The sequence below is a fragment of the Saimiri boliviensis genome, chromosome 14 (genome assembly GCF_048565385.1).
Source record: "Saimiri boliviensis isolate mSaiBol1 chromosome 14, mSaiBol1.pri, whole genome shotgun sequence".
NCBI classification, from domain to species: Eukaryota; Metazoa; Chordata; class Mammalia; order Primates; family Cebidae; genus Saimiri; species Saimiri boliviensis.
Window position 1 is genome coordinate 15680107 of NC_133462.1, and position 27637 is coordinate 15707743.

A 27637-nucleotide genomic window follows, 5' to 3' on the forward strand; every position below is an offset into this window, starting at 1 on the left:
CCCTGGGAGCCGCCCCCGCTCCCGCCCCGTGAGCTTCCTGGGTGGGGCCGGGGCGGCTTCAAAACCCCCCCGCCGACCTAGTGGGTCCCCGCCGCCGCCACCGCCGCCCTTCGCGCCCTGGGCCATCTCCCTCCCACCTCCCTCCGCGGATCAGCCAGACAGCGAGGGCCCCGGCCGGGGGCAGGGGGGACGCCCCGTCCGGGGCACCCCCCGGCTCTGAGCCACCCGTGTGGCCGGCCTCGGCCCGGAGCGGAGGAAGGAGTCGCCGAGGAGCAGCCCGAGGCCCCAGAGTCTGAGACCAGCAGCCGCCGCAGCCGCCCCCGCCACTGCGGGGAGGAGGGGGAGGAGGAGCGGGAGGAGGGACGAGCTGGTCGGGAGAAGAGGAAAAAACTTTTGAGACTTTTCCGTTGCCGCTGGGAGCCGGAGGCGCGGGGACCTCTTGGCGCAACGCTACCCCGCGAGGAGGCAGGACTTGGGGACCCCAGACCGCCTCCCCTCACCGTCGGGACGCTTGCTTCCTCCCTGCCCCCTACACAGCGTCCTGCAGGCGCCCCTATTCTGGACCAGCCCTCGGGAGTCGCCGACCCGACCTCCCGCAAATACTTTTCCCCAGACCTCGGGCGCACCCCCCTGCACGCAGCGTTCATCTCCGGCCTGTCTCCCGAGTCCCCGCGCATCCTAGACTCTCCTTTCTCCCCCAGGAGACGGATCTCTCTCCGACCTGCCACAGGTCCCCTATTCAAGACCACCCACCTTCTGTACCAGATCTCGCCCATCTAGATTATTTCCGTAGGATACTGAGACACCCCGGTCAGAGCCTCCCCTCCACCACTGCGCCCTGAGGACCTCAACTTTCCCTTGAGGCCCTCCTGCCTTTTCCCCGGAGACCCCCAGCCCCTGCGGGGGCCCCGCCGCACCAGCCCTGTTCGTGCTCTCGACAGTGCCGGGGGGCGCCGCCTCCCCCATGCCGCCCTCCGGGCTGCGGCTGCTGCCGCTGCTGCTGCCGCCGATTCTGTGGCTACTGGTGCTGACGCTCGGCCGGCCGGCCGCGGGACTATCCACCTGCAAGACCATCGACATGGAGCTGGTGAAGCGGAAGCGCATCGAGGCCATCCGTGGCCAGATCCTGTCCAAGCTGCGGCTCGCCAGCCCCCCGAACCAGGCGGAGGTGCCGCCGGGCCCGCTGCCCGAGGCCGTGCTCGCCCTGTACAACAGCACCCGCGACCGGGTGGCCGGGGAGAGCGCCGAGCCGGAGCCCGAGCCGGAGGCCGACTACTACGCCAAGGAGGTCACCCGCGTGCTCATGGTGGAAACCCACCACGGTAAGTTCGGAGGGGCAGGGGAGTCTGGAGGGGGACCCCCAGGGGGCGCCGGAGTGCCGGGGCCACGGGGAGGAAGTGACTGGCAGAGGAAAACTGGCCGGAGGAACAGGACCCCCGGGGCTCAGGGAACAGGGGATGGCCGGAGGGGGTGTCGAAAGAGGATGGCACTGAGCCCTCTACCCACCAGGTGCCTGGTCTTGGAGAGGAGGAAATAGCCAAGTGGACCACTTCTGCAGGGCGACAGGAACATGCGGGGTCGCGGGGGCAGTCCCCTAGAGGGAGAGAAGTAATAGGGAGAGGGTAGAAGAAGGTTCCCTCTTCAGGACGTGTTGGATGAGGGGGTCCGTGGGGTGGGAGCTGCAGAGATGGGGGAGCCTGGTGTGGGTGAAGCGAAAACGCCAGGATTTAGGAAAAGAGAGGCACGGGGGAAAGTCGACCCGGAGCGCGGGGGTCCTGAGGTGGAAAGTTTCAAGAAAGACAGAAAAACTAGATGAAGGCCACCCCAGGGGGTGCCAGGAAAGGGACAGCGGACCCCCTTCCAGAGGCTGCGAAGAACACGCAGGGTGCGAGGCTGGGGGAGAGTCGTGGAAAAAGAAACAGCGGTTGGTGTGATAAATGTGGGGAGAAAGGAAGACGAGGTTATCGGAAGGAGGAGGCTAGCAGGAGAGGAGCGGAGACCCGCGAGGGCGCCCAGGATGCGGAGGTGTCCTCGGTGTTTCCCGCTGGGACTTGAGGGAAGAGCGGGGAGCCCAGCGGAGGAATCGAGCTCTCAGGAGACCTAGAATTCTGGGTCTGGGGAAGGGCTTTACCGAGAGGGGAGACAAGCGTGGGAAAGGTGGTGTGAGCGGGGCAGAGGAGAGAATACCCAGCGCCATCTACACTGCGAGTCCCCACCTCGCCGCAGGATGGAGGGGAATGGGCTGAGTAGAACCCAGCCGCTGGGGAAGTGCTGGGTTGGGGGTGAGTCTACAAGACCACGGTGAGAAAATCAAGCTGGGAGGGGTGAGAAAGCCCCACGTGGGTGCCACGCGCGGGGGGAGGAGCCTGCTCTTCCACCAAACGGCAAGAGGACCCCACTGTGCTAAACGCTGGCAGTCTGGAGCCCAGAGTCAGTTCCTCTCCGGGTGGCTGGGGAAACCCCAGCGTCCGGCCGCCTCACCCTCCTCCCTTCCCTTTCCTTCCCATGCCCCCGGTGGGGGCGGGGATCGCGCGCGGAGCCCGGGGCGAGACGGGGCAGGTCTGGTCCCCGCCCTCCTGGCTGTGGCGCCTCCTGCCCTCCTCACCCCAGCTATGGGCGGGGCTCCCGCTGGGACGGCCCGGTCGGCACCCACGCGAGGACCTGGGCGTCCCGCGTGGTTCAGAGCCTGGGGGAAGGTCCCTCAGGTTTCACTGACTCTTGCGCAGTGGGGGCTTGCGGGTCCCCGGCCAATTTACTGCTCCAGCCCAGTGACGCCCACTCCGCACCCAGGTCTTAGTCTCGCCTTCTCTTCGCTTCATCTTCGTTGTAGAGGTTCCTTTAACACTGACCCCTCCAATCCTGTTCTCCCCACAAATGCCTCTGTGTCTCTTCTCCCCACGTGTCTCCCCATTTCGTCTCCGTTAGTCTCTCTGTCCACACCTGGGGCTCCTGGTTTTGTCCCTCTGACTTTTCTCTCCCTGTTTTTCTTCTCGGACCTCCCCTCTCCTCTGTCGCTGCCATCTCCCCACCTCTCCCTCTCTGCAGCACCCCCCAGCCCTTGCTCTCCCTCCTCTCTCTCTCCTTCCCTATCTGTCTTCCCCAGCCAAGGTTCTGCCTTTCCTTTAGGGTTTGCTGAGTAACCTCTGGGCCAAGAATAGGGCTTATTGGGGCTCGGTGGGGAGGGAGACTGGGGAGGAGGAGGAAGAGGGAAGGGGGCCCTAGGAAGGGGTTTCCTCTGCCTTTCTCACCAGGCTCTTTTCTCACTATTTTCACCGCCCCACTAGAGGAGGCTGGCAGCAGTTGCCCCGGTTGATCCAGGGGTTCGTGGCTTGTTCCCTCAATCCCAACCCCAACCTTTTCCTAAACTAGAAAACACCTTGGCTGGGTGCAGCGGCTCACGCCTGTAATCCCAGCACTTTGGGAGGCCAAGGCCAGTGGATCACCTGAGGTCAGGAGTTTGAGACCAGCCTGGCCAACTTGGCGAAACCCATCTCTACTAAAATTACAAAAATGAGCTGGGCAGAGTGGCAGGCGCCTGTAATCCCAGCTACTCGGGAGACTGAGGCAGGAGAATAGCTTGAATCGGGAGGTGGAGGTTGCGGTGAGCCGAGATCACGCCACTGCACTCCAGCCTGGGCCACAGAGTGAGACTCCCTGTCAGAAGAAGAAGAAAACACCCACATTCCTTTTCTCCCCACTGCAGCCATTTCTACCCAGAATGAACTTCACTTTCCCTAACCAGCTGGGGAAGGGAGTTAAGGGTAGAAAACTAATAATAAAAAGTAGAAGAATCACATAGGGGTTAAGAGCCCAATCTCTAGCCTCTCAACATATTGGGAGGCTGAGGCGGGAGGAATTCCAGCCTGCAGTGAGCCATGGTTGTGCTACTGTACTTCAGCCTGGGGGATAGACTGAGACCCTGTCTCTGGGCGGGGGGGAAAAAAGGCACAGTCTCTGGAACCAGACAGCTTGAGTTGGAATCCTAGTCTGCAGCTTCCTAGCTATGTGGTCTTGGGGCAAATTACTTAATCTCTGTGCCTCAGTTTCTCCATCTATCAAATGGGTATAATAATAGTATAAGATTGTAAGGTTTAAATGTCTTCATCTTTGTAAAGTGCTTTAAATAGTATCTGGCAAATAGTGCTTTTTGTTTTATTTATTTATGTATTTTTTAAAGACGAGGTTTCTCCATGTTGGTCAGGCTGGTCTCAAACTCCTGACCTCAGGTAATCTACCCGCTTCAGCCTCCCAAACTGCTGGGATTACAGGCATGAGCCACCACCCCCCAGCTAATTTTTTTTTTTTTTGAGACACAGTCTTACTCTTGGCCATACTATAACCTCTGCCTCTCGGGTTCAAGCGATTCTCCTGCCTCAGCCTCCTGAGTAGCTGGGATTACAGGTACCCAGCACCACGCCTCACTAATTTTTCTTTTTTTAAAATTGTTTGAAATGGAGTCTCACTCTGTCCCTGAGGTTGGAATGCAGTGGCACAATCTCGGGTCACTGTAACCTCCGACTCCCAGGTTCAAGTGATTCTCGTGCCTCAGCCTCCCGAGTAGCTGGGATTACAGGCACCCAACCAACACCGTGCCTGGCCAATTTTTGTATTTTTAGTAGCAACAGGGTTTCACCATGTTGGCCAGGCTGGTCTCGAACTCGGCTTGGCCAGCCTCAACTAATCCACCTGCCTCAGCCTCCCCAAGTGCTGGGATTACAGGCGCGAGCCCCTGCACCTGGCCAGTGCTCTTAAACAAACACGTCATTGAGTGACCAGTGATTGAGTGGATGCAGACTTGGTGCCACATGGCTTCACCTGGGTCATCTCATTTCCCCCTATAATCCAGGAATGGGTTCTAAGTCACTCTCTCCTGTCTTATAGATGAGCACCTGGTTCAGAGAGACTAATTCACTTGCCCAATGTTACACAGAGCTTCAATTAGGAGAGTCTGGGTGGGAATGCAGGGAGCTTAATGTTATTGCTGTTTTTCAAAGAATAACAGGAAACTGACATTCAGAAAGAGGGTGTCAACTGCCCAAGGTCACACAGCTGAGAGGCAGCCGAGGTGCTATCTGACTCCAAGCCAGTGCCCTTGATCCTTACTCTGCATTTTAGGGGTGCTTGCAATTTGGGGCTCTCAGTCCCAGGAAGGCCTGAGCAGACAGAGTGGTTCACCTTGGTACCAGCCTTAGTCAAGATAGATGATGCTACTTGAGAGAGGAGTGTGGTTAGGACCCATTTTACAGAGGAGGAAACAAACCTGGCGGAGAAATCGCTTCCCCCAAGGTCACACAGCTAAAAAATTTCAGAGTCATTTGGGCGTCGTGGCTCACCCCTGTAATCCCAGCACTTTGGGAGACTGAGGCAGGCAGATCACTTGAGATCAGGAGTTCAAGACCAGCCTGGCCAACATGGTGAAGCCCCGTCTCTACTACAAATACGAAAATTAGCTGGGCATGGTGGCAGGTGCCTGTAATTTCCGCTACTTAGGAGGCTGAGGCAGGAGAATCTCTTGAACCTGGGAGGCAGAGGTTGCAGTGAGCCAAGATCGTGCCATTGCACTCCAGCCTGAGCAACAAAAGCTCAGTTTTTTTAAGACAAAGTATACAGATCCAGAATTTGAGCACTTCTCACCATTTCCTCTGCCCATCCCCCTTCATCTCTTGCCTAGACCATTACAGTAGCCTCTTGTACTGGTCCCCTGTATCCGCCCTTGCCCTCTAAGACGACAGTCCCCAATCCCCAGGCTGAGGACCAGTGCCAGCCTGTGGCCTGTTAGGAACTGAGCCACACAGCAAGAGGTGGGCAGTGGGCAAGTGAGCATGACCGCCTGAGCTCCATCTCCGGTTAGATCCGCGGTGGCATTAGATTCTCAAAGGAGACAAACCCTACAAGACCGAGACCAACTCCACCCCAGAGCTGTCAGTTCCAAAACTCCTAGACTTGGGACCACCAGCTCCCCTTACCTCTGCCAAACCCCTGATCGCCTCTCTGCATTTCTCCCTGCTAGAAATCTATGACAAGTTCAAGCACAGCACACACAGCATATATATGTTCTTCAACACATCAGAGCTCCGAGAAGCAGTACCTGAACCCGTGTTGCTCTCCCGGGCAGAGCTGCGTCTGCTGAGGCTCAAGTTAAAAGCGGAGCAGCACGTGGAGCTGTACCAGGTGAGGACGTGAGCCCGAGGGAAGGTCTCCTGCTGGAGAGCGTGAGTTGTGACCAGCAGGGCAGCTGTGGGGCTGCTGGCTATGAGATCTGCCTAATTGGTCCCTGAAGGATAGAGGAAATGCAAACCGTGCAATCCTAGGACTCTTTTTATTTCTTCATTTCTCTTTTTTCGAGACGGAGCCTTGGTCTGTTGCCCCAGTTGGAGTGCAGTGACACGATCTTGGCTCACTGCAACCTCCGCCTCCCAGGTTCAAGTGATTCTCCTGTCTCAGCCACCTGAGTAGCTGGGATTACAGGAATATACCACCACGCTGGGCTAATTTTTGTAGTTTTAGTAGCGACAGAGAGAGAGAGAGAGAGAGAGAGAGAGAGAGTGTGTGTGTGTGTGTGTGTGTGTGTGTGTGTGTGATAAAGTCTTGCTCTGTCAACAGACTGGAGCGCAGTGGCACCATCTTGGCTCACTGCAACCTCTGCCTCCTGTGTTCAAGCGATCCCCCTGCCTCGGCTTCCCGAGCAGCTGGGACTAGAGGCGTGCGCACCACGCCCAGCTAAATTTTTTGTATTTTAGTAGAGATGGGGTTTCACCATGTTGGCCAGGCTGGTCTCAATCTCCTGACCTCATGATCCACCTGTCTCGGCCTCCCCAAGTGCTGGGATTACAGGCATGAGCCATCATGCGTGGCCGACTCTTGGGTTTATAGAATATTAGTCTTCTAAAGCTTCTCAGGCTCATTCAATGTGGAAATCTTGAGATATTACCAAACATTTGAATTACAAAATGACTTCTAAGTTACTGACTTAGAATTCAGGGTGTCGCCGGGCGTGGTGGCTCACGCCTGTAATCCTAGCACTTTGGGAGGCTGAGGTGGGTGGATCACCTGAGGTCAGGAGTTTAAGACCAGCCTGGCCATCATGGTGAAACCCCATCTTTAAAAAAAAAAAAAAAAAAAAAAGAATTCAGGGTGTCAAATCTGTAGAGCTGTATGCTCAGCAAACCCCAGAACGTTAGCAGCAGAATTTTATTTTATTTATTATTATTATCTTGAGAGGAAGTCTCTCACTCTGTTACCCATGCTGAAATGCAGTGGTATGATCTTGGCTCACTGCAACCTCTGTCTTCCAGGCTCAAGCAATTCTCCTGCCTCAGCTTCCCAAATAGTGAGGACTACACCATACTCAACTAATTTTTGTATTTTTAGTAGAGACGGGTTTTCACCATGTTGGCCAGGCTGGTCTCGAACTCCTGACCTCGTAATCAGCTCGCCTCGACCTCCCAAAATGCTGGGATTACAGGTGTGAGCCACTGCGCCTGGCCCTCCATCTCAACTCTCACGGGTGCTGTGGGGGAGGATGGGTGCTGCAGGGTCGCACAGTGTGGATGTCTGAGAGGGCAGGTGGTGCCTGGGAACTGTCTGCGAGCCCGTTTGGGGGAGCAGATGGGATGAAGGGTTCAGTTAGTATATGTGGAGGCGTGGCAGCATCTACCACTGTCTCTCTCCCACCTTCATCATCCTCTAGAAATACAGCAACAATTCCTGGCGATACCTCAGCAACCGGCTACTGGCTCCCAGCGACTCGACGGAGTGGTTGTCTTTTGATGTCACTGGAGTTGTGCGACAGTGGCTGACCCATGGAGGTGAGGCTCGCTCATGTGTCCCACCTGTTCCTCAATGGGGTCCACGCCATTGTTTGTCCTGGGGTCACTTTGCCTAGGATGCCTGTCAGTACTGGTGTGAAGGGGTTGAGACCTGGTTCCCTCTGTGGCATGGAAACCTGAGTGACTGGCTAATCCATTTCCTGAGCATCTCTCTGCCCTGCCCTGTGATGGGCGATGCCAAGGACACAGCAATGACTAAAACAGCCCCATCGTTGCCCTCACAGAGCTCATGGTCCATTCGGTGGGTAGGTGGGGAATATACTTGTAAGGCGGTGATGACCCAGAGTGGGTGGGGCTGGGATGGAGAGCCCAAAGGAGGTGCCTGACCCAGCCTGCAATCAGGGAGGACTTCCTGGAGGAGGGGCTCCTGAGCTGCTGTTGGAGGGATGAGTAGAACGGTCAGGAAAAGGAGGGTTGTGAGAGTATTCTGGGGCTGAGCATGGTGGTTCACACCTGTAATCCCAGCACTTTGGAAGGCCAAGGAGGATGGATCGCTGGAGATCAGAAGTTTGAGAGCAGCCTGGGCAATGCAGCAAAACCTGGTCTCTACAAAAATACAAAAATTAGCCATGCCTGCTGGTGCGCACCTATAGTCCCGGCTGCTTGGGAGACTGAGGTAGAGAATCACTCCAGCCTGGGAGGTCGAGGCTGCAGTGAGCCGTAATCACACTACTGCAATCCAGCATACATAGCAGAGTGAGATCCCATCTCAAAAAAAAAAAAAAAAAAAAAAAAAAAAAAAAAAAAAAAAAAAAATTCCAGGCAAAGGGAACAGCCAGTGCAAAGGCCCGGAGGCCAGGGAGAGCCTAACTCATGTGACCTGTCCAGGAAATGACTGTCTCTGTCCTGTTCCTCGCACGGTCCACGATGCCCGTATCTCTCTCCCTCACCTCCCTCTCATTCATGCTTTTATTCAATACTTACCTACAGATTCCTGCAGTGTGCCTGGCCCTGTGCTGGGTGGCATGGGGAACAAAGTGGCAACCAAGACAGCCCTCAGTTCTGCCCTCATGGGGTCCATAGTCACTTCTGGACATCTAAGAGATCTTGTCAAGGCCCCACCAGGCAGTAATGACCTAGAATGATCAAAGATGGGACAGGGAGGCATGGGTAGAGAGGCCAAGGCTGGGACAGGGAGGCGTCCAGGAAGGGGACACCCTAAGTGTCCAGAAAAGTTGGGAGCCCAGAAAAGGCACCTGGACCCACCTGGGGAGTCTAGGAGGGCTTACTGGGTGAGGGCAATAAGTAGTAGCCTGGCCACATGAAAAAGTAGGGATGGCTGGGCTCAGTGGGTCATGCCCGTAATCCCCGCACTTTGCGGGGGCCGAGGCAGGCGATCACCTGAAGTCAGGAGTTCGAGACCAGCCTGACCAACATGGTGAAACCCCATCTCCACTAAACATACAAACATAGCCAGCGTGGTGGCACATGCCTGTAATCCCAGCTACTTGGGAGGCCGAGGCAGAATTGCTCGAACCTGGGAGCCAGAGGTTGCAGTGAGCTAAGATCGCAACATTGCACTCCAGCCTGGGCAACAAGGGCGAAACTCCGCCTGAAAAAAAATAAAATAAAAAATAGGGATTAGGGAGTAGGAGGGCACCAGGAGGAGTGTTCTGGGCTGTTCCACAGAGGCCTAGAAGGAGCTCATCTGTCTTGGTCCATGCTGAGTCCCAAGCACACAGCATAGGCTCTGGCACATCGTAGGAGCTTAGACAGCATCATCCACTCATTCATTCAGGAGAATGATGCTGGCCAGGGGTGCTGGCTTAACACCTGTAATCCTGGCACTTGGGGAGGCCACGGTGGAAGGATTGTTTGAGCCCAGCCTGAGCAACATTGTGAGATCCCTGTCTCTACAGAAAATTGAAAAATTAGCCGTGTAGTTTGGGTGCAGTGGCTAATGCCTGTAATCCCAGCACTTTGGGAGGCTGAGGCTAGCAGATCACCTGAGGTCAGGAGTTGCAGACTAGTCTGGCTAACATGGTGAAACGTCATCTCTACTAAAAATACAAAAAAGTAACTAGGCATGGTGTCGCGTGCCTGTAATTCCAGTTACTTGGGAGACTGAGACAGGAGAATCGCTTGAACCTGGGAGGCAGAGGTCGTAGTCAGCCAAGATCGTGCCACTGCACTCCAGCCTGGGCAACAGAGCCAGACTCTGTCTCAAAAAAAAAAAAAAAATTAGTCTTGCATGGTGGCACATGCCTGGCTACTTGGGAGGCTGAGGTGGGAGGACTGCTTGGGCCTGGGAGGTTGAGGCTGCGAGACCTTGTCTCTAAATAAATAAATAAATAAATAAATAAATAAATAAATGAAGCAAGAGAGCTGCAGAGAAGGCAGAGCGGGGTGGGCAGGGGAGGCAGGAAGGAACCCCCTGGGGTTTGCTCCTTCCTTCCTCTTCCTTCATGGCCTGGGTGAGCTACACCCACAGACTTGCTTCCCTCTCCCCACTGCTACAGGGGAAATGGAAGGCTTTCGTCTTAGCGCCCACTGCTCCTGTGACAGCCAAGATAACACACTGCAAGTGGACATCAACGGTAAGACCCGCTTCCCTGTCATGCCCAGCTGTGATTTGTGTGCGCCTGTGTCCTCATCGGCCCCGTGCCCCACTTGTCTGTCCCTCTGAGAGTGTCTGTATATGTCCCCTATCCTCTGACTCCCACACCAAAGTAGGGTTCTCTACTGGCCGCCGAGGTGATCTGGCCACCATTCATGGCATGAACCGGCCTTTCCTGCTTCTCATGGCCACCCCGCTGGAGAGAGCCCAGCATCTGCAAAGCTCCCGGCACCGCAGAGCCCTGGACACCAACTACTGCTTCAGGTAAACCTTGCAGCCTTGGATAGAGGCCTTCTAGGCTGGGGGCATGACTGCCATCTGCTGACCAGGTGCTCCAGGTTGGACACCTGGCTGATGCTGTGCTTGGGCTGAGCGTCTGTCTCCTAAAGGGAGGGCTGAAGCTGAAGCTTGAAGGGCTTAGGGGATGGGGTCTAGGGTGTAAGAACTGGGAGTCTTGTGCTGGGCTTTGGGAGGCTGTAATCCCAGCACTTTGGGAGGCCGAGACAGGTGGATCACCTGAGGTGGGGAGTTTGAGACCAGCTTGGACAACATGGTGAAACCCCGTCTCTACTAAAAATACAGAAATTAGCCGGGCATGGTGGTGGGTGCTTGTAATCCCAGTTACTTGGGAGGCTGAGGCAGGAGAATCACTTGAATCTGGGAGGCAGAGGTTGCAGTGAGCCAAGATTGCACCACCAAACTCCAGCCTGTGCGGCAGAGTGCAACTGTCTCAAAAAACAAAAAAACAAACAAACAAGTAAGTGGGAGTCTTGTAATGTTGGGATCAGGTTGCTGTCTTGCTGGAGTCTTGGAATCACAGAATGTTAGGAAGCTGAACCCTGAGAAGGTTGGAATACAGTTGGAAGGTCACCATCTTGGAACCCTAACTTGTTAGCAGGTTGAGGGTCTAGAATGCTAGAATTTGGTGTTAATTACTGAAATGGAGAAGGGTGGACTGAAGGAAAGATGAAACACTGGGATCCTAGAATTTGGGAATGCAGAATGAGAAGATGGCCCACGTGGAATTCCTACACCATTGGCCTAATGTGGATACCAGTGTTGGCAGACTGGAATATTCGAATCCTGGGCTCACAATGGTAGAATTCTGTTTTGAAATATTCACACCCACAAATGTAGGAGCTGAAGAAAGCCGGAATATTGGTATTCCAGCATGCTGTGACTCAGTGCTGGAATGTTAGAATCTTAGAATGCTGGGAATTTATCAATAGAAGGTGGCAGCAGGCCAGGCGTGGTGGCTCATGCCTGTAATCCCAGCACTTTGGGAGGCCAAGGTGGGCAGATCACCTGAGGTCAGGAGTTCAAGACCAGCCTGGCCAACATGGTGAAATCCCATCTCTATTAAAAATACAGAAATTAGGCTGGGCGCGGTGGCTCAAGCCTGTAATCCCAGCACTTTGGGAGGCTGAGGCGGGTGGATCACGAGGTCAAGAGATCGAGACCATCCTGGTCAACATGGTGAAACCCCGTCTCTACTAAAAATACAAAAAAATTAGCTGGGCATGGTGGCGCGTGCCTGTAATCCCAGCTACTCGGGAGGCTGAGGCAGGAGAATTGCCTGAACCCAGGAGGCGGAGGTTGCGGTGAGCTGAGATCGCGCCATTGCACCCCAGCCTGGTAACAAGAGCAAAACTCCGTCTCAAAAAAAAAAAAAAAAGAAAAGAAAAGAAAAATACAGAAATTAGCTGGGCATGGTGATGGGCACTTGTAATCTTAGCTACTCAGCTAGAATTACAGCTACCTAGGCACTCAGACTAAGGTAGGAGAATCGCTTGAACCTGGGAGGCAGAGGTTACAGTGAGCTGAGATTGCACCATCTCAAAAAAAGAAAGAAGGGCCGGGCGCGGTGGCTCAAGCCTATAATCCCAGAACTTTGGGAGGCCGAGGCGGGTGGATCACGAGGTCGAGAGATCGAGACCATCCTGGTCAATATGGTGAAACCCCGTCTCTACTAAAAATACAAAACATTAGCTGGGCATGGTGGTGCGTGCCTGTAATCCCAGCTACTCAGGAGGCTGAGGCAGGAGAATTGCCTGAACCCAGGAGGCGGAGGTTGCGGTGAGCCGAGATCGCGCCATTGCACTCCAGCCTGGGTAACAAGAGCGAAACTCCGTCTCAAAAAAAGAAAAAAAAAAAGAAAAAAAAAAAGAAAGAAAAATGTTAGCTTGAACCTCTAGATGGGCTTGGAACTGTGGAGTGTCGGGATACAGTACTGGCATACTGGAATTCAGGAATGCCAAGATTCTTGAAGGTCAGAAAGTAGGAATCCTGGAAAGTTGAAAATGCTGTCAGCATGTTAGAATCCTAAGATGCTAGAATACTAATCCTGCAATCTAAGAAAGCCGAAATGTTGGATTCCTAGAAAGCTGAAACGGAGAGTTAGAATGTTGTAAAATTAAAGTGATCATCTGACCTCATTCCTGCTTAAAAGACTTTGGTGGTGTCTTGGGCTTTGTCACCTGCTTTTCCTCTGCCGGAAAATCAGCCCTGCTCCCAGACTCCTTCACCATCAGATTTTAGTGCCATCAGCCCAGCAACCCTGTGAAGGAACAAACTGAGGTCTTGAGTGCCAACAGCAGCTGACATTACAAAGGAGACAGCCAGTCATGTGAGCCTCTGTAGGGATGGACCCAATGTTACCTAGGAAGTCTTGCCAAAATATCAAACCTGAAGGCCACGTGCGGTGGCTCATACCTGTAATACCAGCACTTTGGGAGGCCAAGGAGGTTGTGGCTGCAGTGAGCTGGGATCATGCCATTGCACTTCAGGACAGAGTGAGACCCTGTCTATGAAAAAAAAAAAAAAAATCAAACCCCATCAGAACTGCAGATCCCAACAGTTTTCTACAGACAGGAACAGAGAAAATGTTAAGCAACAGGGTTTCACCAGCCTCAGCCTCCCAAAATGCTAGGATTACAGGCATGAGCCACTGCTCCTGGCCTATGTCTGTATTTTTGGTGGGTTTTTTTTTTTTTTTTTTTTCTGAGACGGAGTTTCGCTCGTTACCCAGGCTGGAGTGCAATGGCGCGATCTCGGCTCACCGCAACCTCCGCCCCCTGGGTTCAGGCAATTCTCCTGCCTCAGCCTCCTGAGTAGCTGGGATTACAGGCACGCGCCACCATGCCCAGCTAACTTTTGTATTTTTAGTAGAGACGGGGTTTCACCATGTTGACCAGGATGGTCTCGATCTCTTGACCTCATGATCCGCCCGCCTCGGCCTCCCAAAGTGCTGGGATTACAGGCTTGAGCCACCGCGCCCGGCGGGGTTTTTTTTTTTTTTTTTTTTTGAGAAGGAGTTTCACTCTTGTCACCCAGCCTGGAGTGCAATGGCAAAATCTCGGCTCACTGCAGCCTCTGCCTCCCGTGTTCAAGCAATTCTTCTGCCTTAGCCTCCTAAGTAGCTGGGATTACAGGCATACACCACCACACCTGGCTAATTTTTGTATTTTTAGTAGAGATGGGGTTTCACCATGTTGGCCAGGCTGATCCTGAACTCCTGACATCAGGTGATCTGATTGCCTCGGCCTCGCAAAGTGCTGGAATTACAGGCGTGAGCCACCACTCCTGGCCTATATCCTGTATTTAAAAAATAAGATAGAGAAAAGAAAACGTACTTAATCATAAGGAAGAGGAAATATATTTTCCACCCATTGAGCAGAAGTGGCTATCACAAAGGTCTTCACATTGAGTAGGCTGAGGAGGAGGGGGAGGAGGAGAAGGAAGGGTTGGTCTTGCTGTCTCAGGGGTGGCAGAGGCAGAAGAAAAACTCGCCTGGAAGTGGTACATTTTGTAAGTGGACCACGTAGTTCATGCCCATATTGTTCAAGGGTTAGTCTACATATAGTTAACCCTGAATATATATACAAAGAGAGAGGGGTGATTCTGTGGATTTTGAAAAACTCCTAAGAGAGGCCAGGCATGGTAGCCCACACCCACAATCCCAGCACTTTAGGAGTCTGAGGAGGGTGGATCACTTGAGGTCAGGAGTTCGAGACCAGGCTGGCCAACATGGTGAAACCGTCTCTGTACTAAAAATACAAAAATGCGGCTGGGCACAGTGGCTCATGCCTGTAATTCAGGACTTTGGCAGGCTGAGGTATGTGGATCACCTGAGGTCAGGAGTTTGGGACGAGCCTGGACAACACGGTGAAACCCTGCCTCTACTAAAAATACAAAAACTACCTGGGCATGGTGGTGCGTGCCTGTAGTCCCCACTGTTTGGGAGGCTAAGGCAGGAGAATCGCTTGAACCAGGGAGGTTGCAGTGAGGAGTAAGCCAAGACTGCACCACTGCACTCCAGCCTGGATGATAGCATGAGACCCTGTCTCAAAAAAAAAAAAAAAGAGAGATAATACAGTGTTAGTGGATGGGGTAGAGATGCAATGGAAATTGGCCGTGAGTTGATCATTGCTGAAGTAGCTACTGTGTATGTTTGAAACTTTCCAGCTGGGTGGAGTGGCTCACGCCTGTAATTCCAGCGCTTTGGAAGGCCGAGATGGGTGGATCACTTAAGGTCCAGGAGTTTGAGACCAGCCTGGCCAACATGGTGAAACCCCATCTCCACTAAAAATACAAAAAAATTGGCCGGGCGCGGTGGCTCAAGCCTGTAATCCCAGCACTTTGGGAGGCCGAGGCGGGTGGATCACGAGGTCAAGAGATCGAGACCATCCTGGTCAACATAGTGAAACCCCGTCTCTACTAAAAATACAAAAAATCGGCCGGGCGCGGTGGCTCAAGCCTGTAATCCCAGCACTTTGGGAGGCCGAGGCGGGTGGATCACAAGGTCGAGAGATCGAGACCATCCTGGTCAACATGGTGAAACCCCGTCTCTACTAATGGTGCAAAAAATTAGCTGAGCATGGTGGCGCGTGCCTGTAATCCCAGCTACTCCGGAGGCTGAGGCAGGAGAATTGCCTGAACCCAGGAGGCGGAGGTTGCGGTGAGCCGAGATCGCGCCATTGCACTCCAGCCTGGGTAACAAGAGCGAAACTCCGTCTCAAAAAAAAAAAAAATACAAAAAATTAGCTGGGCATGGTGGCGCGTGCCTGTAATCCCAGCTACTCAGGAGGCCAAGACAGGAGAATTGCCTGAGCCCAGGAGGCAGAGGTTGCGGTGAGCCGAGATCGCGCCATTGCACTCCAGCCTGGGTAACAAGAGCGAAACTCCGTCTCAAAAAAAAAAAAATTTAGTGGGTGTGGTGGTGCGCACCTGTAATCCTAGTTATTCTGGATGCTGAGCCAGGAGAATTGCTTGAACTTGGGAGGTAGTAGTTGCTGTGAGCCAAGGTTGCACCACTGCACTCCACCTGGGTGACAGAGCAAGACCCTGTCTCAAAAAAAAGTACATATATGGCCGGGCGCGGTGGCTCAAGCCTGTAATCCCAGCACTTTGGGAGGCCGAGGCGGGTGGATCACGAGGTCGAGAGATCGAGACCATCCCGGTCAACATGGTGAAACCCCGTCTCTACTAAAAATACAAAAAATTAGCTGGGCATGGTGGCGTGTGCCTGTAATCCCAGCTACTCAGGAGGCTGAGGCAGGAGAATTGCCTGAACCCAGGAGGCGGAGGTTGCGGTGAGCCGAGATCGCGCCATTGCACTCCAGCCTGGGTAACGAGAACGAAACTCCGTCTCAAAAAAAAAAAAAAAAAAAAAAGTACATATATATACCTGATCGAACCTTAAAAAGACTGGGAAAAAAAAAAAACAAAAACTTTCATAGGAAAATGTGTTCTTAAAGCAGCTTGCACACAACCTCCTCCCTAACCCCTTTCTCCAATATCCAAGGTGGATATGAGGCCTCTCGGGCTTCCCTGGGGCCCAAGTAGATCTTTGATTCCACAAACAGTCTCTGTTGGCTCTTTTTTTTTTTTTTTTTTTTTGAGATGGAGTCTGGCTCTGTTGCCCAGGCTGGAGTGAGTGCAATGGTGAGATCTTCGCTCACTGCAACCTCCGTCTCCAGGGCTCAAGTGAGTCTCCTGCCTCAGCCTCCCAAGTAGCTGGGATTACAGGCGTGCACCACCACGCCCAGGTAGTTTTTATATTTTTAGTAGAGACAGGGTTTCACCATTTTGGCCAGGATGGTCTTGATCTCCTGACCTCGTTATCCACCCGCCTTGGCCTCCCAAAGTGCTGGAATTACAGGCATGAGCCACCACGCCCGGCAATTTTTTGTAGAGGCAGGGTCGTCTTATGCTCCCCAGGTTGGTCTCAAACTTCTTGGGCTCAAGCTATTTCCCCGTCTTGCCTCCCAAAGTTCTGTGATTACAAGAGTGAGCCACTGCACCCGGCCGAGGTCTTGAGAGACTGGAGGGAAAAGGCTTTGCAAAGGCAAGGGCCATGGGTATCCCAGGGCCCAGTGCGTGGTAGGCCCTGAATGTATCCTGAAAAAATGAGTAAGAGGATCACCCAGAGGGCTTGTTCAGCATGGACGGTTGTTCCCAGCCCTGCAGACAGTTTCTGCTTTCAGTGGCCTGGGGTGCTGCCTGAGACTCTGCATTTCCCACAGTCCCCAGGTGATGCTGCCACTGGTCCTGTGAGCTCACATGGAGAGCTGCTGACTTGGATAACAGTATACAGCTGGGCCAGGTGGCCTGTAATCCCAGCACTTTGGGAGGCTGAGGTGGGCAGATCACGATGTCAGGAGATCTAGACCATTCAGGCTAACATGGTGAAACCACATTTCTACTAAAAATACAAAAAGTTAGCCAGGCATGGTGGTCCACGCCTGTAGTCCCAGCTACTCGAGAGGCTGAAGCAGGAGAATCACTTGAACCCAGGAGAAGGAGGTTGTGGTGAGCCAAGATCGTGCCATTGTACTTCAGCCTGGGCAACAAGAGTGAAACACCATCTCAAAAAAAAAAAAAAAAAAAAAAAAGTGGGGCCAGGCACGGTGGCTCACGCCTGTAATCCCAGCATTCTGGGAGGTCGAGGCGGATGGATCATGATGTCAAGAGATGGAGACCAGGCCGGGCGCGGTGGCTCAAGCCTGTAATCCCAGCACTTTGGGAGGCCGAGGCGGGTGGATCACAAGGTCGAGAGATCGAAACCATCCTGGTCAACATGGTGAAACCCCGTCTCTACTAAAAATACAAAAAATTAGCTGGGCATGGTGGCACATGCCTGTAGTCCCAGCTACTCAGGAGGCTGAGGCAGGAGAATTGCCTGAACCCAGGAGGCGGAGGTTGCGGTGAGCCGAGATCGCACCGTTGCACTCCAGCCTGGGTAAGGAGAGCGAAACTCCGTCTCAAAAAAAAAAAAAAAAAAAAAAAAAGTATCACAGATGTTCAAATCCGAGGACCTCAGAGTCCCAGCTAGGATTGAACTGGAAATTAAAGATGATTCTGGGCCGGGCACGGTGGCTTATGCCTGTAACCCCAGCACTTTGGGAGGTCAAGGCAGACAGATCACCTGAGGTTGGGAGTTCAAGACCACCCTGACCAACATGGAGAAACCTCGTCTCTACTAAAAAAAATACAAAATTAGCCAGGTATGGTGGCGCATGCCTGTAATTCCAGCTACTTGGGAGGCTGAGGCAGGAGAATTGCTTGAACTCGGGAGGGTGGAGGTTGCGGTGAGCTGAGATCATGCCATTACACTCCAGCCTGGGCAACAAGAGTGAAACTCCATCTCAAAAAAACAAAACAAAAAGATGATATGATTCTGGACACTAGTTCTTCCCCTTTTGTGTGTTTAGGACTTCCTGTGATAAAGTGAAAGCCAGAAACCTTTTCCCCAGAAATATATGCACATACACACATGTGCATATCATCTCAGGTGTTTGCAGCCCTCCCCAAGCCTGTCCATGATGCTCCCTTGGCCCTCAGGTTAACGCCTTATTTGATCTGGTAGCTCCTACCTCTGAACAGATGAGGAAACTGAGGTCCAACCAAATTGGGTGGGACCAGGCTGAGCTCACAGGGATCCATTTCCTGACTCCCTTCTCAGGTTTCTGTGGCTCTTGGAAAGGCTTTGTCTTGCTTCCAGGGTATCCGGTGCCACTTGAGGCTGGGTTCAAGGGATTCTCTTGCCTCATCCTCCCGAGTAGCTGGGACTACAGGCACGTGCCACCACGCCCAGCTAATTTTTGAATTTTTAGTATAGACAGGGTCCTCAAGTTTGCTTGCCTCAGCCTCCCAAAGTGTTGGGATGACAGGCGTGAACCCCGAGCCCCGCTGGCCCCACCAATCTATATGAGCGGGGGCTGCAGTGAGTCGAGATGGCACCACTGCACTCCAGCCTGGGTGACAGAGTGAGGCTCTGTCTCAAAAAAAAGAAAAAAAGTCACCCTCAACTTTTTATTTTTTCCTATTCTGATTTAAATTGCTTTATTATGGAAAATTTCAAATGTATACAAAAGAAATGAAGATAAGATAATGAACGTCTGTAAACTCTCATTCAGCTTCACTGATGATTTTGCCCCATTTCAAATGCTGACATTTATATATTTTCTTGCATAACTGCAATACCGTATTGCACTGAATTGAACTAACAGTCACTTGGATATTTTGGAAAGAATGGCTCAGAAAGGTATCTCTGAGGAGGTGATCGTCAGTCGTGTAACTGATATTTACTGAGTACCTACTGCATTCCAGGCACTGCTTTAGGAGATAAGGCTCCCTGAGTGAAGGACATTTGAGCTAAGGTTTAAATCAGGCGTCCCCAAACTTTTTACACAGGGGGCCAGTTCACTGTCCCTCAGACCGTTGGAGGGCCGCCACATACTGTGCTCCTCTCACTGACCACCAATGAATGAGGTGCCCCTTCCTGAAGGGCAGCGGGGGGCTGGATAAATGGCCTCAGGGGGCAGCATGCGGCCCGCGGGGGCCGTAGTTTGGGGACGCCTGGTTTAAATGAATCGAAGGGGCCAGGCAAGGTGGCTCACACCAGTAATCTCACCGCGCTAAGGCGCGGATCCCTGGAGCCCGAGTTCAACACCAGCCTGGGCAACATAGTGTGCCCCTGTCCAGGCATGGTGGCTTTTGTCTGTAATCCCAGTACTTTGGGAGGCTGAGTTGGGTGGATCACAAGGTCAGGAGTTCAAGACCAACCTGGTCAACATGGTGAAACCCCGTCTCTACTAAAAATACAAAAAAAATAGCCAGGTGTGGTGGCACTCACCTGTAATCCCAGCTACTCGGGAGGCTGAGGCAGGAGCGTTGCTTGAATCCGGGAAGCAGAGGTTGCAGTGAGCCAAGATCGCGCCACTGCACTCCAGCCTAGGTGACAGAACAAGACTCCGTCTCCAAAAAAAAAAAAAAAAAAAAAAAAATTAGGAAAAGAAAGAATAAGTGAAGTGAAGGAATAAGCTGGAGTGGTTATCTGTGGGACTAGCAAGCCAGGCAGAGGGAACAGCAGATGCAGGGCCCTGAGGTAAGACTGTCTGAGGAACAGACAAGACATCTGTGTGACTGCAGTGGAGTAGGCATGAGAGAGAGGGAGTGGAGATCAGCCAGATTCGGTAACACCTTGTGGCACATGGTGAGGAGCTGGGCATTTGCCATGAGATGGAGCCAGGTTCAGAGCAGAGGAGTGACACAACAATTTATAGCATGAACCTGGAGGGCAGAGATTTCTGTCTATTTTATTTTTTCTGGGTACTCCTCCCAAATGTCTCTTTAAATCTAAATTTTTTTTTTTTTTTTTTTTTTTTTTTTTTTTTTGAGACGGAGTTTCGCTCTTGTTACCCAATGGCATGATCTCGGCTCACCGCAACCTTCGCCTCCTGGGTTCAGGCAATTCTCCCGCCTCAGCCTCCTGAGTAGCTGGGATTACAGGCACACGCCACCACGCCCAGCTGATTTTTTGTATTTTTAGTAGAGACGGGGTTTCACCATGCTGACCAGGACGGTCTCGATCTCTTGACCTCGTGATCCACCCGCCTCGGCCTCCCAAAGTGCTGGGATTACAGGCTTGAGCCACCGCGCCCGGCCTAAATCTAAAAATTTTTAAAAATTCTTTTAGAGACAGGATCTGCTTTGTTGTCCAGGCTGGTATGCAGTGCTGTGACCATATAGCTCACTGCAACCTCGAACTCCTGGGTCCAGCGATCCTCCCACGTCATCCTTCCAAAGTACTAGGATTGAAGGCAGAAGCTACCACGCCTAGCCTATTTCTATCTGTTTCATTTGCCCCCAGTCCCCAGTAGATCCCAGCCTGGCATACAGTAGTAATTCAATAAACATTTGTTGCACAAATAGAGCAGATCAGTATACATAGAGCTGTGTTATTTTTTATGTTCCAGGGTGTGGGCATACCATCATTTATTTAGTTCCCGGTGGATGGTTGTCTGGCTTCTTACAGGCTTGTCTTAAGCATTGCATGAGATAATTGTTTTATTTATTTATTTATTATTTATTTTTTAAATTTAATTTATTTACGCATTTTGAGACAGAGTCTTGCTCTCAGGCTGGAGTGTGGTGGCGCAATCTTGAGTCACTGCAACCTCCACCTCCCGGGTTCAAGCAATTCCCCTGCCTCAGCCTCCCGAGTAGCTGGGATTACGGGCACATGCCACCACACCGGGCTAAATTTTTTTTGTATTTTTAGTAGAGATGGGGTTTCACCATGCTGGCCAGACTGGTCTCGGACTCCTGACCTCAGGCAATCCACCTGCAAGGAGGTTGGGGTCTGAAAGGCTGGGCTGTGCTCCCATAGGTGGCTGTCTCTTGAGGGGTCTAAGCAAGGCCACAGCCTCAACAGGATTGAACCAGGAGTTCGGGACGGTTGCTCTTCGCCCCTAGCTCACCCTCGGCTCGGCCCAGAGAAAGAAAGTGCCCAGAGAAAGCCTCCCAAAGTGCTGAGATTATAGGCGTGACCCACTGCGCCTGCCGCAGGAGATAATTATTACAATGCTCTTAGCACAGTACTCGACTGGAGGAGGTGCCTCATCTGTTAGTGATTATCATGACTATTACTGTTATTATCACAGGGGGTGCAAGGGAGACCCAGATGGAGACAGGACTGAGGGGGGGCAACCTAGGGTGACACACACACCTGGGGACAAGGGGCACGAAGCTTCTGTGGTGGCAGCCCTTCCATGCCCCTGACAACTGTCTCTCCTGCCTGCAGCTCCACGGAGAAGAACTGCTGCGTGCGGCAGCTGTACATTGACTTCCGCAAGGACCTCGGCTGGAAGTGGATCCATGAGCCCAAGGGCTACCATGCCAACTTCTGCCTGGGGCCCTGCCCCTACATTTGGAGCCTGGACACACAGTACAGCAAGGTACGTCTGGCCCACGGGGGTAGGAGATGCGCTGGGGGGAGCCAGGATGGAGGAAGAGGAGAGAGAAAGAGAAGTCAAGTCAGAGAGATGAGTTGGCAGGATGGGGAGAAAGAGAGAGGGATGGGGTGGGAGGGAATTCATAAAGAGATGGGGAGAGAGGCATGAGATACGAAGACTCACAGAGCTGAAGTAACAGAGGGATGGGGGTGAAGTGGAGAACACAGGGAGATGGAAGGAAAAACGCAGAGAGAAATGGAGAGACAGAATGAGAGGCAGACGGACACTGGCAGACACAGACACAGAGTTAGGGCAAGGAGAGAGAAAGACAGGTACAAAACAAGGCAAGAGGCGAACATGAGGAGGGACAGACAGAAAGAAAATCAGGGCGGGTGCCATGGCTCACGCCAGTAATACCAGCACTTTGGGATGTTGAAGCAGGAGGATCGCTTGAGCCCAGGAGTTCGAGACCGGCCTGGGCAACAGAGTGAGAGCCCATCTCTACCCGCCCCCCCAACCCCAAAAAAATAGCCAGGAGTGATGGCGCTTGCATGTGGTCCAAGCTACTCCAGAGGCTGGGGCGGGAGGAAGGCTTGAGCCCAGGAGGTTAAGACTGCAGTGAGCTATGATCACGTCACTGCACCCCAGCCTGGGTGGCAGAGAGAGACCCTGTCGAAAAAGAAAATGAGGGCCGGGCGCGGTGGCTCACGCCTGTAATCCCAACACTTTGGGAGGCCGAGGCGGGTGGATCACAAGGTCAGGAGTCTGAGACCATCATGGCCAACACAGTGAAACCTCGTCTGTACTAAAAATACAAAAAGTTAGCTGGACGTGGTGGTGCATGCCTGTAATCCCAGCTACTCGGGAGTCTGAGGCGGACATCGCGCCACTGCCCTCCAGCCCGGGTAACAGTGAGAAACTCCGTCTCAAAAAAAAAAAAGAAAAAGAAAAAAGAAAATCAGACAGGTGGGAGAGACAGAATAAGATAGGATGGAGGAAGATAAGAGAGACCGAATTGGAGATGGGAAGATGCGGACAGGCATGCGGGGAGAGACAGCGGAAGAGGCTGGCGCAGTTGGGGGAGGGGGACGGGGGGGGAGTGGAGGGTCGTCTTCCTCCGCTAGCCCTGAGCCCTGACCCTGACCCGTCCACCGCCCGCAGGTCCTGGCCCTGTACAACCAGCATAACCCGGGCGCCTCGGCGGCGCCGTGCTGTGTGCCGCAGGCGCTGGAGCCGCTGCCCATCGTGTACTACGTGGGCCGCAAGCCCAAGGTGGAGCAGCTGTCCAACATGATCGTGCGCTCCTGCAAGTGCAGCTGAGGCTCCGCCCCTCCCCGCCCCGCCCCGGCAGGCCCGGCCCCGCCCTACCCCGCCCCCACTGCCTTGCCTATGGGGGCTGTATTTAAGGACACCCGTGCCCCAAGCCCACCTGGGGCTCCATTAAAGGTGGAGAGAGGACTTCAGATCTCTGTGTCACTGGGCGCCTGACTGGGGTCTCCCTCCCTGACGTCTCCCTACTTCCACCCCATCTCCCTCCCTGTCTACCTCCTCCTGCCTGTCTGCACCATTCTGCCTGGCATCAAGGCACAGGGGACCAGTGGGGAACACTACTGATCCCTGCTGGTAGTTAGATCTATTTATTGAGCACCTTGGGCACTGTTTTAAGTGCTTTATATTAGTGAACTCATTCAACCACCATAGCAACACTGAGATGCAGGGACTCTGATAACACCCATTTTAAAGGTGAGGAGGTCAGGCACAGGTGGCTCACGCCTGTAAACCCAGCACTTTGGGAGGTTAAGGTAGGTAGATCATCAGGTCAGGAGTTCGAGACCAGCCTGGCCAACATGGTGAAATCCTGTCTCTACTAAAAATACAAAAATTAACCATGTGTGGTGCTGCATGCCTGTAATCCCAGCTACTCGGGAGGCTGAGGCAGGAGAATCGCTTGAACCTGGGAGGTGGAGGTTGCAGTGAGCTGAGCTCTCCACACTGCGCTCCTGTCTCAGAAACAAAAAAAGGTGAGGAAACTGAAGCCCAGAGAGGTTAAGGGAGGAGTTCCTGCCTACCAGGAACCTGCTTTAATGGGGGATGCTGAGGAAGACAATAAACGTAGTTCAGGCCAGGCGGGGTGGCTCAAGGCTGTAATCCCTAGCACTTTGGGAAGCTGAAATGGGACGATTACTTGAATCCAGGGATTTGAGACCAGCCTGGGTAACAAAGTGAGACTCTATCTCTACAAAACATTTTTTTTTTAAATTTTTTTTTTGAGATCAAGTTTTGTTCTTGTTGCCCAGGCTGGAGTGCAATGTCATGATCTTGGCTCACTGCAACCTCCGCCTCCCGGGTTCAACCAATTCTTCTGCTTCAGCCTCCTGAGTAACTGGGATTACAGGCGTGTGCCACCAAGCCCAGCTAATTTTTGTATTTTTAGTAGAGACAGGGTTTCACCATGTTGGTCAGGCTGGCCTTGAACTCCTGACCTCAGATGATCCGCCCTCCTCGGCCTCCCAAAGTACTGGGATTACAGGTGTGAGCCACCGTGCCTGGCCACAAAACATTTCCTTTTTAAATGTACACTTGTGGTCCCAGCTACTCTGGAGGCTAAGGTGCAAGGATCACTTGATCCTGGGAGGTCAAGGGTCAGTGGCCATCAGTGGGTCTCCCTCTGCTGTCTCCATCTCTTCCCATCTGCTATGGTCCCACTCCTGAATTCTCTCCTGCTTCCTCTTTCTCCTGCCTCTGGGTTTCCACTCTTTCTCCCAGGTTTCACTTCCCCAAGCCCAGTGATTCTCTTACTGGGAGGGAGGACAGTGTGACTGCTGTGATTCCTTTGCCTGTGGGCATGAGAGCTGTTGGCAGCACTGGGTCTCGATGCCAGGGTCCTGGAGCCCTCCCAGCTCAGCCTAGGGGTAGAAATGTGGTGACTCCTCCAGCCCCAGGTCCAGAAGCACAGAGGGGTGAGGCAGAGGGAGGAGTGGGAAACAGGAGGAGTTCACTATGCAAGGACGTGCCAACAAGTGTACAGGTATAGAGATGCCGAGGCCTGGCCCCAAGAGGCAGTCACAAGCGTAGGACATAGTCACACGGCTGTCATCGATGCAGCCCTGGGAGGATGCGGCCCATGTACACATACAGACACACTCACACGGGGGGAAACGCGGATGGTGCCCACAAACATTCACCTCTCACAGCCGCTGTGAACACAGAGACTCCTGCAGGGCCCAGAACACGTGGGCTGTGTCATTTGGGCGGCAGCTGCAGCCCACATACACACAGATACAAATAGAGAGAGTGCCAGCCCATCGCATAAACACTGCCCAGCCTGGGAGCCTCAATGGGACACAACACGAGCGGAGACTTCAACGGGGACCTGGCGCAACACAGTAATACAAATATATTCCATAGGGTCATGGTCACAACCACCGTACACCAGACACTGATTCAAACAGTGTCATGCGCGCGCACACACATCGCAGCATCACAGCCCCAACAGGAAATGGATCCCCCAGCAGCTGCCTCCTCTCCCACGGGGTCACAGTCACAAACAGCCCCAGGGTGCCTGTCCACGGTCGGACCCGTCACAATCCCACCAGACACAGCCCACACGGAGGTTTGACACATCACAACCGCACAGACAGCAGGTTGGTCTTACCCACTTAGTCTGACATCCCACACCCTCCTCCACACACGCACAGCTCCAGCCCGGGGAGTCCCACAGGGCCCCACAGACTGCAGGCGACCCCGTCACGCCCAGATACACTGTCACACCCAGGGTCCCAGACGGAGCAGACACACCCCCAGGGTGGCAGACTCAGCCCTCACACGCCCAGCCCCAGCTCGTGCTTCAGTCTGAGGACAAGTGCTGGCTGCGCACTCGCGGTGTGGTCGGCCTGTCTGCCCCGCCCTCGTGACACACCCCGCCCACCTGCCCGGGGCTGCCGGCTGAGCTGGCACAGCCCCGCAGGGCGGGGAGGGGAAAGTGTGGGCTCAGCACCTTCCCCGGCCGCGTGCGGGCTGCCCCTGCCCTGCCACCCTGGCACCCAAGCCCGCTGGGTGGCTCGGCCCCCGTCGGAACAAGTCTGCCCTCCGCCTGTGGCCAACCACAGGGGCAGGGCAGGGGGTTCGGGATGCCCCGCGCCCTGTTCCTGCCCCACCCCCGCCTCTGCAGGCAGCGGGGGCCACAGAGGGAAGTCGTGGGGGGAGCCTGGGTTCCGGCTGGAGCCCCAGCTTCCTGTCCGGCCCCCGTGGGGCAGGAAGCCGCTGGGGGAGGCCAGCTCAGGCCTTCCTGCCCCCTCCCACAACAGGTCTGGGACCCGGGTCAGCGAAGGGGAGCGGGGAGGTGTGGGGAGGAGGTCGGCGAGAGAAAGCCCCTTCCCCCTCCTTCTCTGGACATGCAGAGTGTTTGAGGTTCCAGTGTGGATTTGTGTTAGGACCTTATTGTGTCTGTGTGATTGCGAGCTTTGTGGTTTGAGTTGTGTCTCAAATGGGGTGTTCTGGGGCCTGCATGCTGTGGTACGGACTGCCTCGTTTGTGTGTGTGTCTCCAGCACGTGTTAGCTCTGTGTGTTTGTGGCTGTGCTGCATTTCTGGGGTGTGCGTTTGCGTTTTGTATTTCTGCTGGGCAAGCTGTTGTATTTTCTGTGGGTTTTGTGCCCTGGCAGTGTTTGATTCTGCCAGTTCGCCATGTATCTGGGGCATATCGTGTGTCTGATACTTTTCTGAACATCTTCACACTTATTCTGGGTATAAATTTGTACATTTTTTAGTGTAAGTTTGACTTGAAATGTGGGTGTTTTCTGCATGTTAATCGATCTGTGAGAATGTTTTTTCCAGGGGTGTGTGTGTGTGATGGAGTCTTGCTCTGTTGCACAGGCTGGAGTGCAATGGCACAATCTCGGCTCACTGCAACCTTCGCCTCCTGGGCTCAAACGATTCTCCTGCCTCAGCTTCCTGAGCAGCTGGGATTACAGACACCCCCCATCATGGCCGGCTAATTTTTGTATTTTTAGTAGAGATGGGGTTTCACCATGTTGGCCAGCCTGTCTCGAACTCCTGACCTTGTGAGCTACCCACCTCAGCCTTCCAAAGTACTGGGGCTACAGACATGAGCTACCACACCCAGCTGTGTGTGTTCTTACATGAGGCTGGTGAGTTGTGAGTTGTTTTCTGGCTTGCATTGTGATCAGTGTCACTGGTATTCTGAGCATGTTTGTGTGTCTACGTGGTGTGTGTCCAGCATGCTTGCTGTGGTTCTTGGTGTATGTGTGTGTGAGGGAGGGCTGTACTTCCGGGTTGTGTGTGTCCATCTCAGGGACTGGTGTTCCCAGCCTGTGGGTGCTGTGAGCAGGTGCTGAGGTGGTGTCTGCATTCTGTGTTCCCACAGGAGAGCTGGCGACTGCAGTGTGTGGAGTTGTGTGCATCTGTTGTGCATCACCATTGAGGGCATTTCACATTCTCAACGGGGGTGGATGTGTGTCTTGCAAGCAGCTGCGAGTGTGGGTCTTGGGTCTGCATTGTGTGCTGGGTGCGTCCATGAAGCTGCTGGCATCGTAAGTGGCCAGTGCCTGTTGGCCTCCATACCCAGCACAGGCTGTTTCTGCGGTGCATCCCCTTACCAGCTGGTGCCACGCTGGCTCGGAGCTGGCTGTGGCAGCAGGCAGGGCAGGGCAGGGGCTGTGGTGGGCATTGGACCCACGCCCAGTCTCGGTATAAATATCCCAGGCTGCCGTCGGCTGTGTTTGCTGTGTTTACTCGGTCTCAGCCCCGGCCCGGGGGCGGCAGCAGCCCAGCAGGTCCTGGGGGCGGGGGTGACCAGGCCACAGCACAGACATTTCCTTCTGGACAGACAGGCCCCGCAACCTCGCTGCCCCCTCCTGCGCCCTTTTTGGGTGGGCGAGAGGTGCTGACCTCTCATTCTGGGTTTCCAGGGGCTGCCAGTGAGGCTCCAACCTGGTTGTCCCAGCTGGGCTTCCCAGAGTGTGGGAGACAGAGGAGATGGGGCCTGGGGTGTGG

At 53.7% G+C, this 27637-nt stretch overlaps 1 protein-coding gene across 2 annotated transcripts; it reads left to right on the forward strand.

The window, feature by feature from the left end:
* Nucleotides 1-77: 77 nt before the first annotated feature.
* Nucleotides 78-23086, forward strand: TGFB1 (transforming growth factor beta 1). Of its 2 annotated transcripts, none has more exons than XM_010331054.3 (7): nt 78-1322; nt 6011-6171; nt 7691-7808; nt 10289-10366; nt 10500-10650; nt 21473-21626; nt 22785-23086. In XM_010331054.3, exons 1-7 carry the CDS (start codon nt 965-967, stop codon nt 22941-22943), a joined length of 1179 nt encoding a protein of 392 aa, XP_010329356.1. In that variant the 5' UTR covers nt 78-964; the 3' UTR covers nt 22944-23086. The 2 variants fall into 2 exon arrangements, with proteins under 2 accessions (XP_010329356.1, XP_003943233.1); XM_003943184.4 differs by having other exon boundaries at nt 79-1322; nt 10503-10650.
* The last annotated feature ends 4551 nt before the right edge of the window (nt 23087-27637 follow it).

Coding starts and splice junctions, on each gene's coding strand:
- TGFB1 (XM_010331054.3), top strand. CDS start 965: ATGCCGCCCTCCGGGCTGCGGCTGCTGCCGCTGCTGCTGCCGCCGATT. Junction 10,651..21,472: donor GACACCAACTACTGCTTCAG/GTAAACCTTGCA, acceptor TCCTGCCTGCAG/CTCCACGGAGAAGAACTGCT. Junction 21,627..22,784: donor TGGACACACAGTACAGCAAG/GTACGTCTGGCC, acceptor CACCGCCCGCAG/GTCCTGGCCCTGTACAACCA.